The sequence below is a fragment of the Rhineura floridana genome, chromosome 6 (assembly GCF_030035675.1).
Source record: "Rhineura floridana isolate rRhiFlo1 chromosome 6, rRhiFlo1.hap2, whole genome shotgun sequence".
Classification (NCBI taxonomy): domain Eukaryota; kingdom Metazoa; phylum Chordata; class Lepidosauria; order Squamata; family Rhineuridae; genus Rhineura; species Rhineura floridana.
The window spans coordinates 88,664,441-88,677,901 of NC_084485.1; the positions used below are offsets into that span (position 1 = coordinate 88,664,441).

General features: G+C 38.9%; 1 protein-coding gene across 1 annotated transcript in view; it reads right to left on the reverse strand.

Moving 5' to 3' along the window:
* The window catches only part of BEND5 (BEN domain containing 5), a 1,596,389-nt gene that overhangs the window by 291,966 nt on the left and 1,290,962 nt on the right, over nt 1-13,461 (reverse strand). The window contains exon 9 of the mRNA XM_061632932.1: nt 7,888-8,002. Within this exon, the coding sequence (XP_061488916.1) occupies nt 7,888-8,002 (115 nt within the window). The remainder of the gene's footprint in view (nt 1-7,887; nt 8,003-13,461) is intronic.

Below are 13,461 nucleotides of genomic sequence, written 5' to 3' on the forward strand. Positions count from 1 at the left end.
CTATTTGAGAGTGGTGGTGAAGGAGCAGCAAGGACAATTCTCAGGCGAGCAAGAATTTTGGTATCGGAATTAAGTACAAATATACTATGACTGAAAGCTAGGGGATATGAATGGGGTGCAAGCAATATTTTAGGACCACTCACTATTCTTTGCTACTCCTTAGAATCATCCCTGTTCAGAAGAGTTGAAAATCAATCACAAGAAAAGCAGAAAGTGCATTTGCCTGCAGACAGCTGGTTTGACATTTGGAGGGATGGAAATAGTGCCTTGGGATTATACTGCATACCTATGTGCTTGCTTCCACATCCTCATAATGCATACCTGTACATTTGTGAAGGAAGAGATCATTGCAAAGATTCCCTACATCTCAGACCTTTTGATAAGGTGAAGGTGATCAGGGATGGAGATGCAGAAGAAGTGGGGAAGGCGGCACTGAACCCTTTCACTCCCCATCACTTCTCTGCTCCAGATTGCCTCCTCCACTCAGAGGCTTTTCCTCACTGCTGGATTTCAAATATGAGTTGGGAAGTGGCATTTCTAGATCTAAAATGGTTATTGGGTTATTGTTACCCACATTCATATGTAATGTGTAGTTTGGACCTCGGAACACCCTCTGGGAAATAATAAAGCGAAATTAGACTGCTCTGTTAGAGCTATTAGAAAGCACTAATCAGCTTTCTTTTTCACCACTGTCCCTGAACACTGTACTAGCATACAGAGACGGCAGCAGAGAGACCTTTTCCCCACTAGCATAGGTTAAGACATTGTAAAGATTTCAGATTTGAGATGTGACAAACCTGCATGTTATAATTAACATGTATCTTTTACTTTGCCTGATGTGTGTCACTGTCACAGCAAATAAGTGAAAGTATAATGAAAGGGTGTGGAATAGAGAACAGCAGCTGCTACCTGCTAGCTCCTGACTGACAGACTACAAAGCCTTCAGAGGGAGTATAAGCATCTTTTCCCACTGCCTTGTCACTCCGTTTCAAGGGTGCTTCAGTACAGATCTGCCAGTATTAAAAAAAATATTCCCTTCCATGCCATCTTGGGGTCTCTCATCTCGGCAAGGTGAGAATGACAAATTGGAACTAATCTAAGCTGAAGATGGCACCATTACAGCCGTCTCGCCTGCAGGAACAGATTTCACTCGTTCAGTTACACACTGACAAGTTGAGAGCAAGCTCAGGATAAAGGAAGTTCAGTGCAGGCCCCAGGACGTGCAGCTTTTAAATCAAAAGTACTATGTCGTGTTGCTTTGGCCTGACTCTTGTTGCCATAGGTATTGGAATATATCCAGAAGGTGTTGATGCCAAACTGCTGGGAAACACGGAAAGAGGAAGTCTCCAAAATCCAAAAATTATCTTGCTTAGAAGTTGACAGGCATTGTTATGGATAGTAGTTACAGTATTTGACCATTTCACAGGAAGGTTGCTCAAAGATTTCATTCTGGTCCACTTTATTAAGCAAACTGGTCTGATTCTCACTTCCATGATGAATATACAAATCAGAATGCAGTTATCCTTTGGTTTCACACTCCTCTGAATTTTGTGATACAGTTCTTGGCTCAAAAAAAAAGTACCAAGATGTGTACAAAAAGTGCATTTTAGGTTAAAATGTATATAAAAATGAGTATAAAAATGAGTATTTTAGGGAAATGTGTATTTATGGGGAAACTGTACCAAAATGTGCAATTTTGGAAGAGAAAAAATGTTTAACATACTGCAATCTTCATGCTTCGTTTTTATAATTGCACATTAATGTAGAAACAGGACAGAACTGACTTATGAATTAATGCATGCAAAACAGACACAGCCCAGAAATAGACTCATCTATTCATCCCTAGAGGTCATCAGCTTGATCGTGCCGGAAACTATTTCTACAGTTATGTGTGTTCCAATACCGACCATTCTGCTAACTTTTTTCCTTTACCTGCTCTAGGATTGATCCTGAGTTCCCAGTCTCGACTCTGCAAGTTCAGTCTCTAATTAAGCCCTGGCTATTTAGCTTTATGTTCTGTATAATATCACACACATTTCATTATTCCGTATGAGGGGAGTGTGGGTGCTCTCAGAAAGCAGTTTAATCCATTTCCTCACGGTTCCTTACCTCATAATTTATTTTATTTGGTCATTACATGACACAGAAGCCAGTTCTGGAAATCTAACAGAATATAGTGGAAATTTAGTGCTTGTTTCCATGATAAATGGTTCCAGAAATATTCTGTTTGCAAGCCCTAAGATCAAGAAAATTGTGGGAGTTTTGACCTGCATTTTTCTGCAATCACGCTGCTGCTGCTCACACGAACAGCTGGGATGCAGTATCCCAGCATGGAATTTGCTCTCACCCCCCCTTTTCTTTACCTCATGAAAATTGTGCTGGTATTCCAGCATATTCTAGCATAGGCGCAGGTAGCAGTTCCCCTTGCACACATTCCACAAAAATGTCAGAAGCAAAAGGAAGAGGGGTTGCGTGGAGACATGACGAGATACACTCATGCCATGAATTATGGGGGAACTACAGTGTGCATGTGTATAATGGGTGAGTGACGGAAACAAGTCGTTGTTCATTGCAGCAGTGTGAAATACATTTAGCGCAACATGGCAGTATATTGGTTGACAAGCCAAGATTCCTGGTGCTGTAGTGTGAAAGGAATTTTAGAAATCGGGACAGAAGTGCTACCATTGTAATCAGTAAAACTAATGTAACTAGCCCCACATCTATGTAGCCTGTGTTCACTGAATATGAAAAACAATCTGGTTACTTAGTATTTTATTTTATTTTCTAAATAAAATAGTCTGTTTTTAATCCAAGGCCTCCAATGAATTTCAAATTATTGGTATTGTTAAATAGTAATTCTCTGCAGTTGTAGTGTATGTACAAGCTCTTCTGTTATAAATACAGGTGTGTAATTTGTTGTCATCCAGTTTCAACAAATACAACCAAACATGCTACCATTTCACTGCAATAGACTACCATCAGTTTATGAATCCCAGCAGTAACACTTTATACCTGTGTTATTAAATGCATGTCTTGCTCATTATGAAGATTTCTACCACTGGAAAATCCTACAAAACCACAAGCCCTCTTCTTCTTCTTCTTCGGCAACAAAAATGTGAGGGCATCAAATCATTCTTGATACTACTAGTATTATCTTTGCTACTGTGGATTGCACTTTGTGTGTCTTGATTAAAAAAACCAGACAATTAATAGGTGTAAAAAACAGAAGGAAGTGTGATAATTATTCTGCATTAGGAAATGTATTTCGAGAAGCTAATTTTAATTATTGTTTTGTATTGTTTTTAAATGGTTTTCTGTCATTGTGCACTGCCCTGATGGTTTGCGAGAGGGAGTATATAAATACTTGCATAAATAAATATAAATAACTAAATAAAGTTGTCTAACAAATACATGCAGGGTCAAGAGCACAGGATGGATAGATCCAGCTTTCTGCTGCTATGTAAAGCCTGGCAAAAATGGTTAATAACCAATGAGGCCATATGGCCTTATCTTCAGCAGCAAAGTGATATCTTGCTTTAAATATGGGAAAATTATTCTGGTGTATCACTCAAAACTGAATGACATTGATTAATAGTGGCCTTGCCAGATTAACATTTAAAGGACATATAATCCCATGACTGTTAGAAAGGAGGCATTGAGTACCTTGGCACAAGTATCTATAGGTGTGGTGCGCAATTCAGTTTAGGCAGGGTACTTCACTTAGCAAAACTTACTTAAATCCTGGAACACTGATTTAATTAATTTGTGGATCACATTAAAACTACATTTAGATTTTTATTTTGAAGAATATTATATTGTCTGAGACTACTCTCTTTTTGGTCTATTTTATTTTGACGAATCTGTTTCCTGACGACCGCCATTAATTGTTTCGATCCTGGGAACTGCATTTTGTTTACTTAAGCATGGAGAGATAAGGCTGTCTGCTCTGTTTATACTGTGATGTCACCAAGTTTGGAGTATTAACCCAATTGTTGCTGAAATAAGAAGTGGTTTTCCTATATTTTTCTTTTAAAATGGCAATTAAGAAAGTAGCTGAGAATCTGGAAATAACTATGTTTCAGAAAATAATGGATGAGATTGAGATAACGAAACAAAACCTGCGACAGGGTTGTAAGGAGCTGAAAATTGAATTGAGTAAAATGAAGCAGGAGATTAAAGATATAGGGGTCCCTGTGAGAGAGGTGACCCTGGAAGGGGTCCCTGTGAGAGAGGAGACCCCGGAGATTGGAACAAACGTGGAACAGGAAAAAGATTTGGAGTCTATGGACTTTAGAAACAAAATCTATTGTTTGGAGACACAGGAGATTAAAGACATAGGGGTCCTTGTGAGAGAGGAGACCCTGGAGACTGGAACAGGGGTCCCTGTGAGAGAGGAGACCCTGGAGACTGGAACAGGGGTCCCTGTGAGAGAGGAGATCCCGGAGATTGGAACAAACGTGGAACAGGAACAAGATTTGGAGTCTATGGACTTTAGAAATAAAATCTATTGTTTGGAACTCAATGTTATCTCTGAAGAAATTAATGAAGATTCTAGAGATAAAGTTATCAATGGCATGGATAATCTTCTGGACTGGAATGATGTGATGGAGCCCAATATAGAGAAAATCTATGGAATTAACTGCAGCCATGTGACAATGGAAAAACTTTTAAGAGATGACCCAGTGTATTTTGAAAAAAAGAACAGAGATATGATTTTACAGCAGTATTTCAGCAACCTATTCAGAATGGATGGCAAGAAAATATTTGGGATAGAGGTAATTCCCATCAGACTCTTACTATATGACTATGGCTTTGACAGCAAGATTATTATGGAATACTGATAATGGAAGATTGGATATTGAAATTACTGGACTTAACAAGACTACTGAAGATGGAAGATGGAAAATGGAACTAATAGGGATAATAGAACAATGGCTACTGAAATTACTGAACCTAACAGATTCTGATGTGATGGATTAATTGAAATGTTTATTTTGACTATGGTTATGACAATAAGATTATCATAATTAGTAATGAGATGGATTAATCGATATGCTTATCTGGAAAAAAAAATTGATAGATATATTTCTTAAAGAATTGAAACCTCTCTTTGACTTTTTGTGGAAAGAATAAAGTAATGTTTATGAGATTTGATGATTAAGTAAGATAACTACTGGAGGAAAGTGATTTTATAATATGACTTAAGAGACAGGATTGTTATATATTATAGACTTATAACTGATTTGATCTTTGACAAATGGGAAGTCAATATTTTACTCTTTATTTTTTATTTTTGTTTTTTTTTTCTTTTTTTTTTTTGTTTAACTATTTTTGATTTTGTTTTTTGTCTTTGAATGTTTTATGATTTCGTCTTGTATGTTTTATGAAAATCTGAATAAAAATTATTGAAAAAAAAAAAAAAAACTACATTTTACTGGAGTATCAGAACTCAGATTTCAAATGGGACTGATAAAAGGTCATTCAGTAAACTTCAGCAAATGAAATCCTTGCTGTGAATTATTCAATAGACATTGAGTATTCACACTATCAAGATTTTAATATCCTTCTTCCAGCAATAGGCAGCATTCTGCTTACTGTATTCATTTTTAAGTTATTAGTTACATTAGGCATTTTTGTAAATGATGTGGTGAAATGCAAGCAAATCTAACGCTTTTCCATCTACCTCATTAGCAGTCCTTTTAATTCAGAATGGTCAAATTTCCTGCATCTGATGAAAAGGCTAAAATTATAATGTGCTATCAGTTCAGCAATTAAAGAACAAAATATAATTTTCTTTCTGTAATACCTAGCTTCTCAAGGGGCACTGAAAATGATGGGCCAGATGTGTCTGAGAAATATTGGGCACCTCAGTGATAGTTCACCATGAATTATCATAACTCCGCTCAGAGTGGCTGGATAGCCAGCCAGATGGGCGACTAAGAAATTCAATAAATAAATAGATAAAATTTAAAAACACCAAAGGACAGGGAAATGTATGCAGGTAACAAAAGTTGCTTGTCAGTTATTATTACAAATATTGCTACAACATATTTTCCCTCTACCTCCATTCTTACTATAGCAGCAAAACAACTCTTGAGAGAATCATGAGACCTTCTTAGCAGCATTTGTGCATTTACAATAGATCCTGTGTGTTTCACAGGAAAAAAAATCTGATTTATAGCAATAATCTCTGAGAGTTAATCTCCCTTCCTCCACAAGGCCTACAGCCCTAATCACTGAGAGTTAATCTCTCTCTCTCTCACACACACACACACACACACATGCACACACAAGGCCTCATGACACTTCAAAATAGAAGTTTGAATGATTCTTCACATTAAATGCTTCCTCCACATTGTAAATTTGCCTGTGGGAAAGATTCCAGTCAAGCTTCTGCCTGAGTTGTTAGAATTCAAAAAGCAGGGAGACTAAAAAGTATTATCCTTCTGTGTGCATTCTGAAGGGGTGTGGTCCTAGGAGGTAGATAGTAGGGATGGATGAGAAATTCAATTCAATTCACATTTGAAGCCGGATTTATAAAATCCGCACTTGTCGGAGCAATATGAGAACTGAAACACAGCAAACCTTTGAAATTCTCACTTATTCAAATTTTGCAATGCAGTTTACCAACCAACCAATGTTTGCAGAAATGCATACTTTAGGGAACGTTTGCATAAAAATGAATATATTAGTGAAAACATACAAAATGTATTACATAATGAGAAACTGAGTCCAAACGTGTATAAATCTGCCTACAAAATGTGTTTTGTTAGGAGAAATTTGCACTAAAATGCTGCAGAGTTTTCATGAGGATTTTAAAAAAAAAATCTTCAAATTGCTGCAGAAATGTGGAGAACTGAAATTAAGGTTGTAAAATCAGAAACTGAGAGAACCGAAACTGACAGAACTTTCCATCCCGACTTGAGAGTTCTTGAGAGTGAAAAGTGCAACTTGAAGTATGAAAATGGAGCAAAAGTAACAAAGGACAAGGTTACTACTTCACCCACAGCATCCCTGGCTATAAAAGCAAAGTAGTAACTGGAAGGAATGCACTATGTTATTAACTTTAAAAGAGGAAGAAAAATTGCAGTTAACTTGAGTAAAGGCTGACCAGTTAGGACACAATATTTTTGCAAAATGAGACACAGCTAAAAAAAAGTTGAGTGGGATTTGACTCTAGCATTCAAGAAACTGTAGAAAACAAATGAACACTTTATGATTCATCGATTTCATCCTTGAACTACAATTTTGAATAAGATTGAACTGACTCTGCCTAGAGTCAGGGCCGGCTCCAGGCATGCAGGAGCCCTTGGGCATCAGCTTGCCCTGGCCCCCCAGTGGGTGGATGGGTGTGCGTGCACACGCATGTGCACGCACATATGCACACGTGCATGGCCCTCCCGCATGGCCCCCCAACCTGTCTAGTCTTTACCATTGCCCTTAATGAAGATGGCGGCCGCGGTTTCCCTAAGGGGAATGAAGACTCTGCCGCCATCCTTGTTGATGGCACACGTGCATGCTATGCGCGCACATCTCTGCCATCAACTAAGATGGCGGCAGCAGCTTCAGTACCTTAGGGAAGCTGCAGCCGCCATCTTCATTAAGGGCAATGCTAAAAAGCCGGCTGACAGGTAAGTGGGGGGCATGGGGGGCACAGATCACGGAAGGGGAGCGGAGGGCCCCTCAGGGGCTCCTGTAGCTCCGGGGCCCTCAGGCCAGTGCCCAACCTGGCTGCCCTTTAGAACCGGCCCTGCCTAGAGTTTTGGTATCTATTTTGTGCCAACATTTTAACCCCAAACCCCTATTTTCTGGCAATGTGCAAATTTTGCTTTAATTATAGTGCATATTATAGGCAAACACTTACAATCTTGAATTGAAACCCCTTACCTGTAATTGCCCAGATATACTCCATCTGGATTAAGCATAGGAGCAATCTTGAAGACCAAATGATCTCGCAATACTTTGGCAATTGGATGTGGACTCACAAGAAAATCAATGATACCTAGGAGAAACAGGGGGGGTGGGATTAATTTCCTATTATTATAAAACGGAACATACTTTGAATGTTTTACAAAATATATTTAATTCCAGGATACAGCTGACTAAATGTCACAAAAAAGGAAACAGTAGTTTTATTTAAATTTTGTTACCAATTAAATAAGAACATTGATTCCACACACCATAGCGTTCATATCATGCCACTGATACGAAGGAAGGAAATAAGTAGACCTTGGTTTGGGGTGTGTGTGTGAAAAGATGGTCAGTACTGCTTCAGTTCCCATCACATTCCTTTCTATAGTTCTTGACCATCATTCTTATTCCACACATAGCTAAATGTCTCAAGACAGGTTTCTGTGATAATTAGACCATGATAATTAGACCAAAAATAAACTCTAACTTAATTAAATATTTACAAATGAAAATAGTGTGTGGGGGGGTTAATACCAAAGATACTGGTCTGAATGGACCATAGATAACGTTATTTATTTATTTCAGAATTTATATCCCACTCTTTGTGTGGTCACAGAGTGGGTCAGAACATATCAAAATACATTCAACAAAACAACAAAATACATTAAATAATAAAACTCAGTTAAGCCTATGAGCAGTATTTCTTTCTATATTTATTAAATTTATATCCCGCCTTTCCTCCCAGTAGGAGCCCAAATTCAATATGCACATCTCATATCTAACAACAGTAGAAGTCTCTTTCATGTGCTATATACACATGCATCAACAAAGCTGCTTTATGGTCACTGTGCCACTGCTTCCCTAAATGCTTTGCACTACTTACTGAAACTGGCGTGGAATAGAATTGTTCCTTGAATCAAATAATATATATTCCTTGGCTTTTCTCAGGAGTTATTTAAGATGTGTTATTAGAAAGTAACCTTTTGCATCCTATACTAAGTCCATCCATGAAGGATGATGAGGTCTTATCTAAGACCACAGATACTGCCAATATTCATCTTAGCCTGTTCTGAATCCTGTTTTGACTGTTTTTGCAATCCTTTTTTAATCAGAAGGCATCCAGTATTCTTAATTAATGAATTAAATTCTGTTCTACTGAAATTGTAATTAAGCACTAAGTTATTGCACAGTTGCACCCCACTTTCATTACATGGCCTTAATTAGAAGGAAAAGACAACAGAACAAGAATTATTTTCAATTCCCTTACGAACTGATACTGAACTGATCACTGATGCTGGAGCCACAGTCTTTTTCTTAGCAAGGTCCCTTTCATGTGTAGCATACCTCAGGACCTCCTCACAAAACAGTGTGCATCCAAACACTGGACTCATTCACTCTCCATCTCCATCTTCCAGTCCGGGACTGGGATCCAGTTAACCCTCTGCTTCTGTGGATTTGTAGGAGGCAAATTCTACCAAGGAAACCCACCTGGCTGTTCCGAGCCCTCAGTTTCCCTTTTTGAAAAGTTTTACGAATTCTTGATTCTCACACTGTAGTGCTATTTAAACTTGAAGAGCCAACATTGTCTGTGGTACCCACATTGATGTAGTTTTCCCCTTTCTTGCTATGGTTTCTGGTCAAATGAGTTTTTCAGGTTCAGTGCTTCAGAAACCTACAAAACTAATTTGCTCTGAGACCATGGGGGGGGGAGAGAGTGAAAGATAGTGTTCCATAGGCAATAATGGCTCTATCACACCACCTTAAAGACCCGAAGATCATCAGCTCTCATGTTCCAGACTCAAAATCTTATACAGGGATGGAACAGTATCACTAAATTTTTAGGCATCTGGAATTTCTTTCCAGCTCTACAGGAATACCCCGCATTAATGTACACAATGGGTCCAAAGCGAGTACATAAACCGAAAATGTACTTAAAGTGAAGCACTACCTTTTTTCACTTATCGATGCATATACTGCACTGCAATCGTCATATACGGGCATAACTGATGTAAATAACTCATTTATAACTAAAATAAACACAGTAGGCCTTATTTTAAGAAAAAGTTTGTAGTTGGAAACGGATCTGGCGGTGGCGTCATGCCGTTAAGTGTCCGTTCTTGCGAAGCGAGCGTACGTAAACAGGGGAATGGTGCTACTGTAAATATGTCCGTACTCACGAGTGTCCATAAAGTGTATAGCAGGGTATTCCTGTATTTATAAAGATAAATCCTAATTTGAAAGCTTCTTATCTGAAGTAATGGAAAGTAACAAAATGTTGTAATCACAAATAGTTCCCCCCCCCATGTTTTCTCCAGGAACAAAACAATCACACCAGACATAAATTAATACACCTGTACTATTGTACTTCCCTTCTTCGAGATCAATTTAGCTGCTAAAACTAACTTCAAGATAAAGTCATCTACCAACAATGAACAGGCTCAACTGTGAAAAACATTTGGAAGGAAAGAAAGAAATGAATGAGAAAAGCAGAAAACAGAGAACCACAGGAGGTCCTTGCCCTAATGGTAGGAGAGCTGTGCAAATACAAGCCATACTCCCCCTTCCACTTAATCATCATCTGACCAGTTCCCAAGAAAGTCTTTTTGCTTTCCTACCAACTGAACAGAAAGGAACTTCTCTATAAATAGAGCAGCTTTGAGATGACTGGAGTCCCTTTGGGTTTCCTAATGTGCTCTAGGTTATCATGTCTTGAGATTCACTGTAAGGAGGATCCTACTGGTCTAGTGCAGGAGTGGGAAACCTCTGGCCCGTGGGCCTATCTCGGCCCACCATGGAGTCCAATTTGGCTTACGATTTGGCCTATGAGTGGGTTAAATCCTGTGTTAAATCAAGCAGGGAACAGGGACATGCAGCCAAAGCAGCAAGATTTTTTTAAAAACCTGTGCTCATTAGGTAACAAATGGGGTGTTAAATCCTGCTCAGTTTGGCTGTTTCCAGGAAGCAACTGTGGCATGCAGCCAAAGAATCAGGATTTAACCCACACTCATTAGCTGATGACTGGAGAGAGGGGGATAAATGCTTCTCCTGATTAATGCCTTGCTGATTCAGGGAAGGGTTTGCACTGAATCCTCTGCTAAAACAAAGCTTTTTCCCCCATCCATTTTAGAGGGCATTCTCAGTGGCGGCCCCCACTCTTTGGAACTCCCTCCCACAAGATCTCCGGCACGCCTCTTCCCTAAATGTGTTTCGGAAAGCCTTAAAGACCTGGCTCTTTCAGCAGGCCTTCGGGGTATCCGGGGAGGGTTAATTGTTATAACTGTAATGCCTCCTGCCCAATTTTAATATTGTTGCTGCAGATGTATTGTTTTTATATTGTATTACTGTATTTTATCAATTGTATTTTAACAATTTTGTAAGTCGCCTAGAGTGGCCATTGGCCAGATAGGCAACAAAGAAATTAAATTTATTATTAGTAGTAGTAGTAGTAAGACTTTTGATGCAAACCCCTACCTGATTCAGGGAGGGATTTGCATCAGAATCTCTGCTAAAACAAAGGAAAAAAACTATTCATTTAACAGCACCTTGCATGGTGTAGTGGTTAAGGTGCTGGACTATGACCTGGGAGACCAGGGTTCGAATCCCCACATAGCCATGAAGCTCACTGGGTGACCTTGGGCCAGTCACTGCCTCTCAGCCTCATGAAAACCCTATTCATAGGGTCGCCATAAGTCAGAATTGACTTGAAGGCAGTACACAAGTCAAATGCACCTGTCATCATTGTGACATTAAATAATTAACAGGTGGGCATCCCTGCCCGTATGTCAAATTTGGCCCACAAGGCTGATCCTGATAAGTATCTGGCCTATGGAGCTAAAAAGGTTCCCTATCCTGGCCTAATGTGTCTATACTTGATGCACTCAGGTACCCTCAGTATGTCTATAGTTCATGACCTCAGGTGTCATGTGCTCAGGGTGGTGGGATGGGATGGCTGCCTACAAGGTGCTTCATGTGAATGCTTCAGACCAGGACATCTGCAAGGCATCAAGTTGTGTTTTACCATCTACCTTGGTGAGACATCCCAAGATAGACATCTTTACTTTGGCCAGTGAATAGTAGATCCTTCAATAGGTATTACAATTTAATAATGTGACAGTCTGACCTCTTGGTAATGAAGCCTTGGATATAGGGTAGCAGATCTCTTTCCTGTCTCCTTTCCCACCATTGGCACCAATAGAGCTTCCCTACTAAGCTAACAACAGCTCCAGAGGTAAGGTGATTTTCATCAAGGATATGATTAACCCCCCTCCACATGTGCTGTGGTCCTGATCCTGCCCAACGGGGTGGCATAGCTGCTATTTACACTAGAAAAATTAAGCAAACTAATTATATTCATGCAATTAGTATCACGTCTAGTTAGGTCCTAAATGATAATGCAGAGATAAATAGAGCTTCCAGCTTCCACTTAACTCTGAGATAAGTCACAACAATTTTATAATCAAGACAGAATGTGGTGTAGTGGCTCTAATACTGATCTTGGAGCAGGGTGGCTAAATTTTCTTTCTGCCATGTAGCTCACAAAATAAGTGGCTTTTTGTTTATCACAATCTCTCATCCTAATTTACCTTACATTTTATGAGATGGCAAAATCAGATAACCCCCTATAAGGTGCCCTGGACTATTTAGAGGAAGAGTAGGATGAAAATGTGACAAATGACATATATAGCAAGGGCTACTCTATGAAGCTGAGCTCTTGAACTGAAATCCCATCTACCAACACATCTGTCATGTAATTTCTGTAACAGATTGGATTCAAGCAGAGGGAAAATGGGAATCAAATCTGATTAGCATAATTTCCCAGCATAGTGATACTCTGTGGAAAAATGTTCCCAGAGAAGTAAAGGAAGGCCTGTTATATGGATAGCTTAAAGTCAGAGAGAAAAAAGATCTCTGGAATACAAAACAAGATGATTTGCCACCCCTACCCTGCCTCCAAAATGGGGTGGCAGAGACTAAGTGTAGTTTTGGAAAGCCTTCTCTCTTCTCCTTTATAATGCAGTCAACATTTGGTGTTAAACTAATATGCATTAAAAAGTCATTTGGCAGAACTGTATCACATGGCAGAGAAAGGACTCGAAGCAATACTCTCTCAAAACTGACCAATTTTGACATAATGGGTGTTTGCTTTTAACACAACAGATCTAAGTGGTACAGTGCCAAAAAGAGAGAAAACCAATTCAGAGAAACTTCTGTGGGGTAAACACGATGTATCAGATGCACCACTTTTCTTAAGAATACAAGTGCACATAAAACATGTGGTTTCCATGTTAGTTTCTCTTATGTGTTAAGAATTGGTGCCAAATACAGGTACATTTGAACTGCATTTCCCAAAATGTTTTTTCTATTGTTTTCCTCTTCTATTGAGAAATCTCAAAATAAAAGAAATTGCTGAGAGGAGGGGGAAATGGGCAGACAGATATATATTTTAATACCAGCTTTAAGAAAAACAAAAACCAACTATGTGACAGCCTTCACTGAAGATATCTTCACATCTTTATAGCAAAGGACAAAGGCAAATCTCGTTCTAAAGAC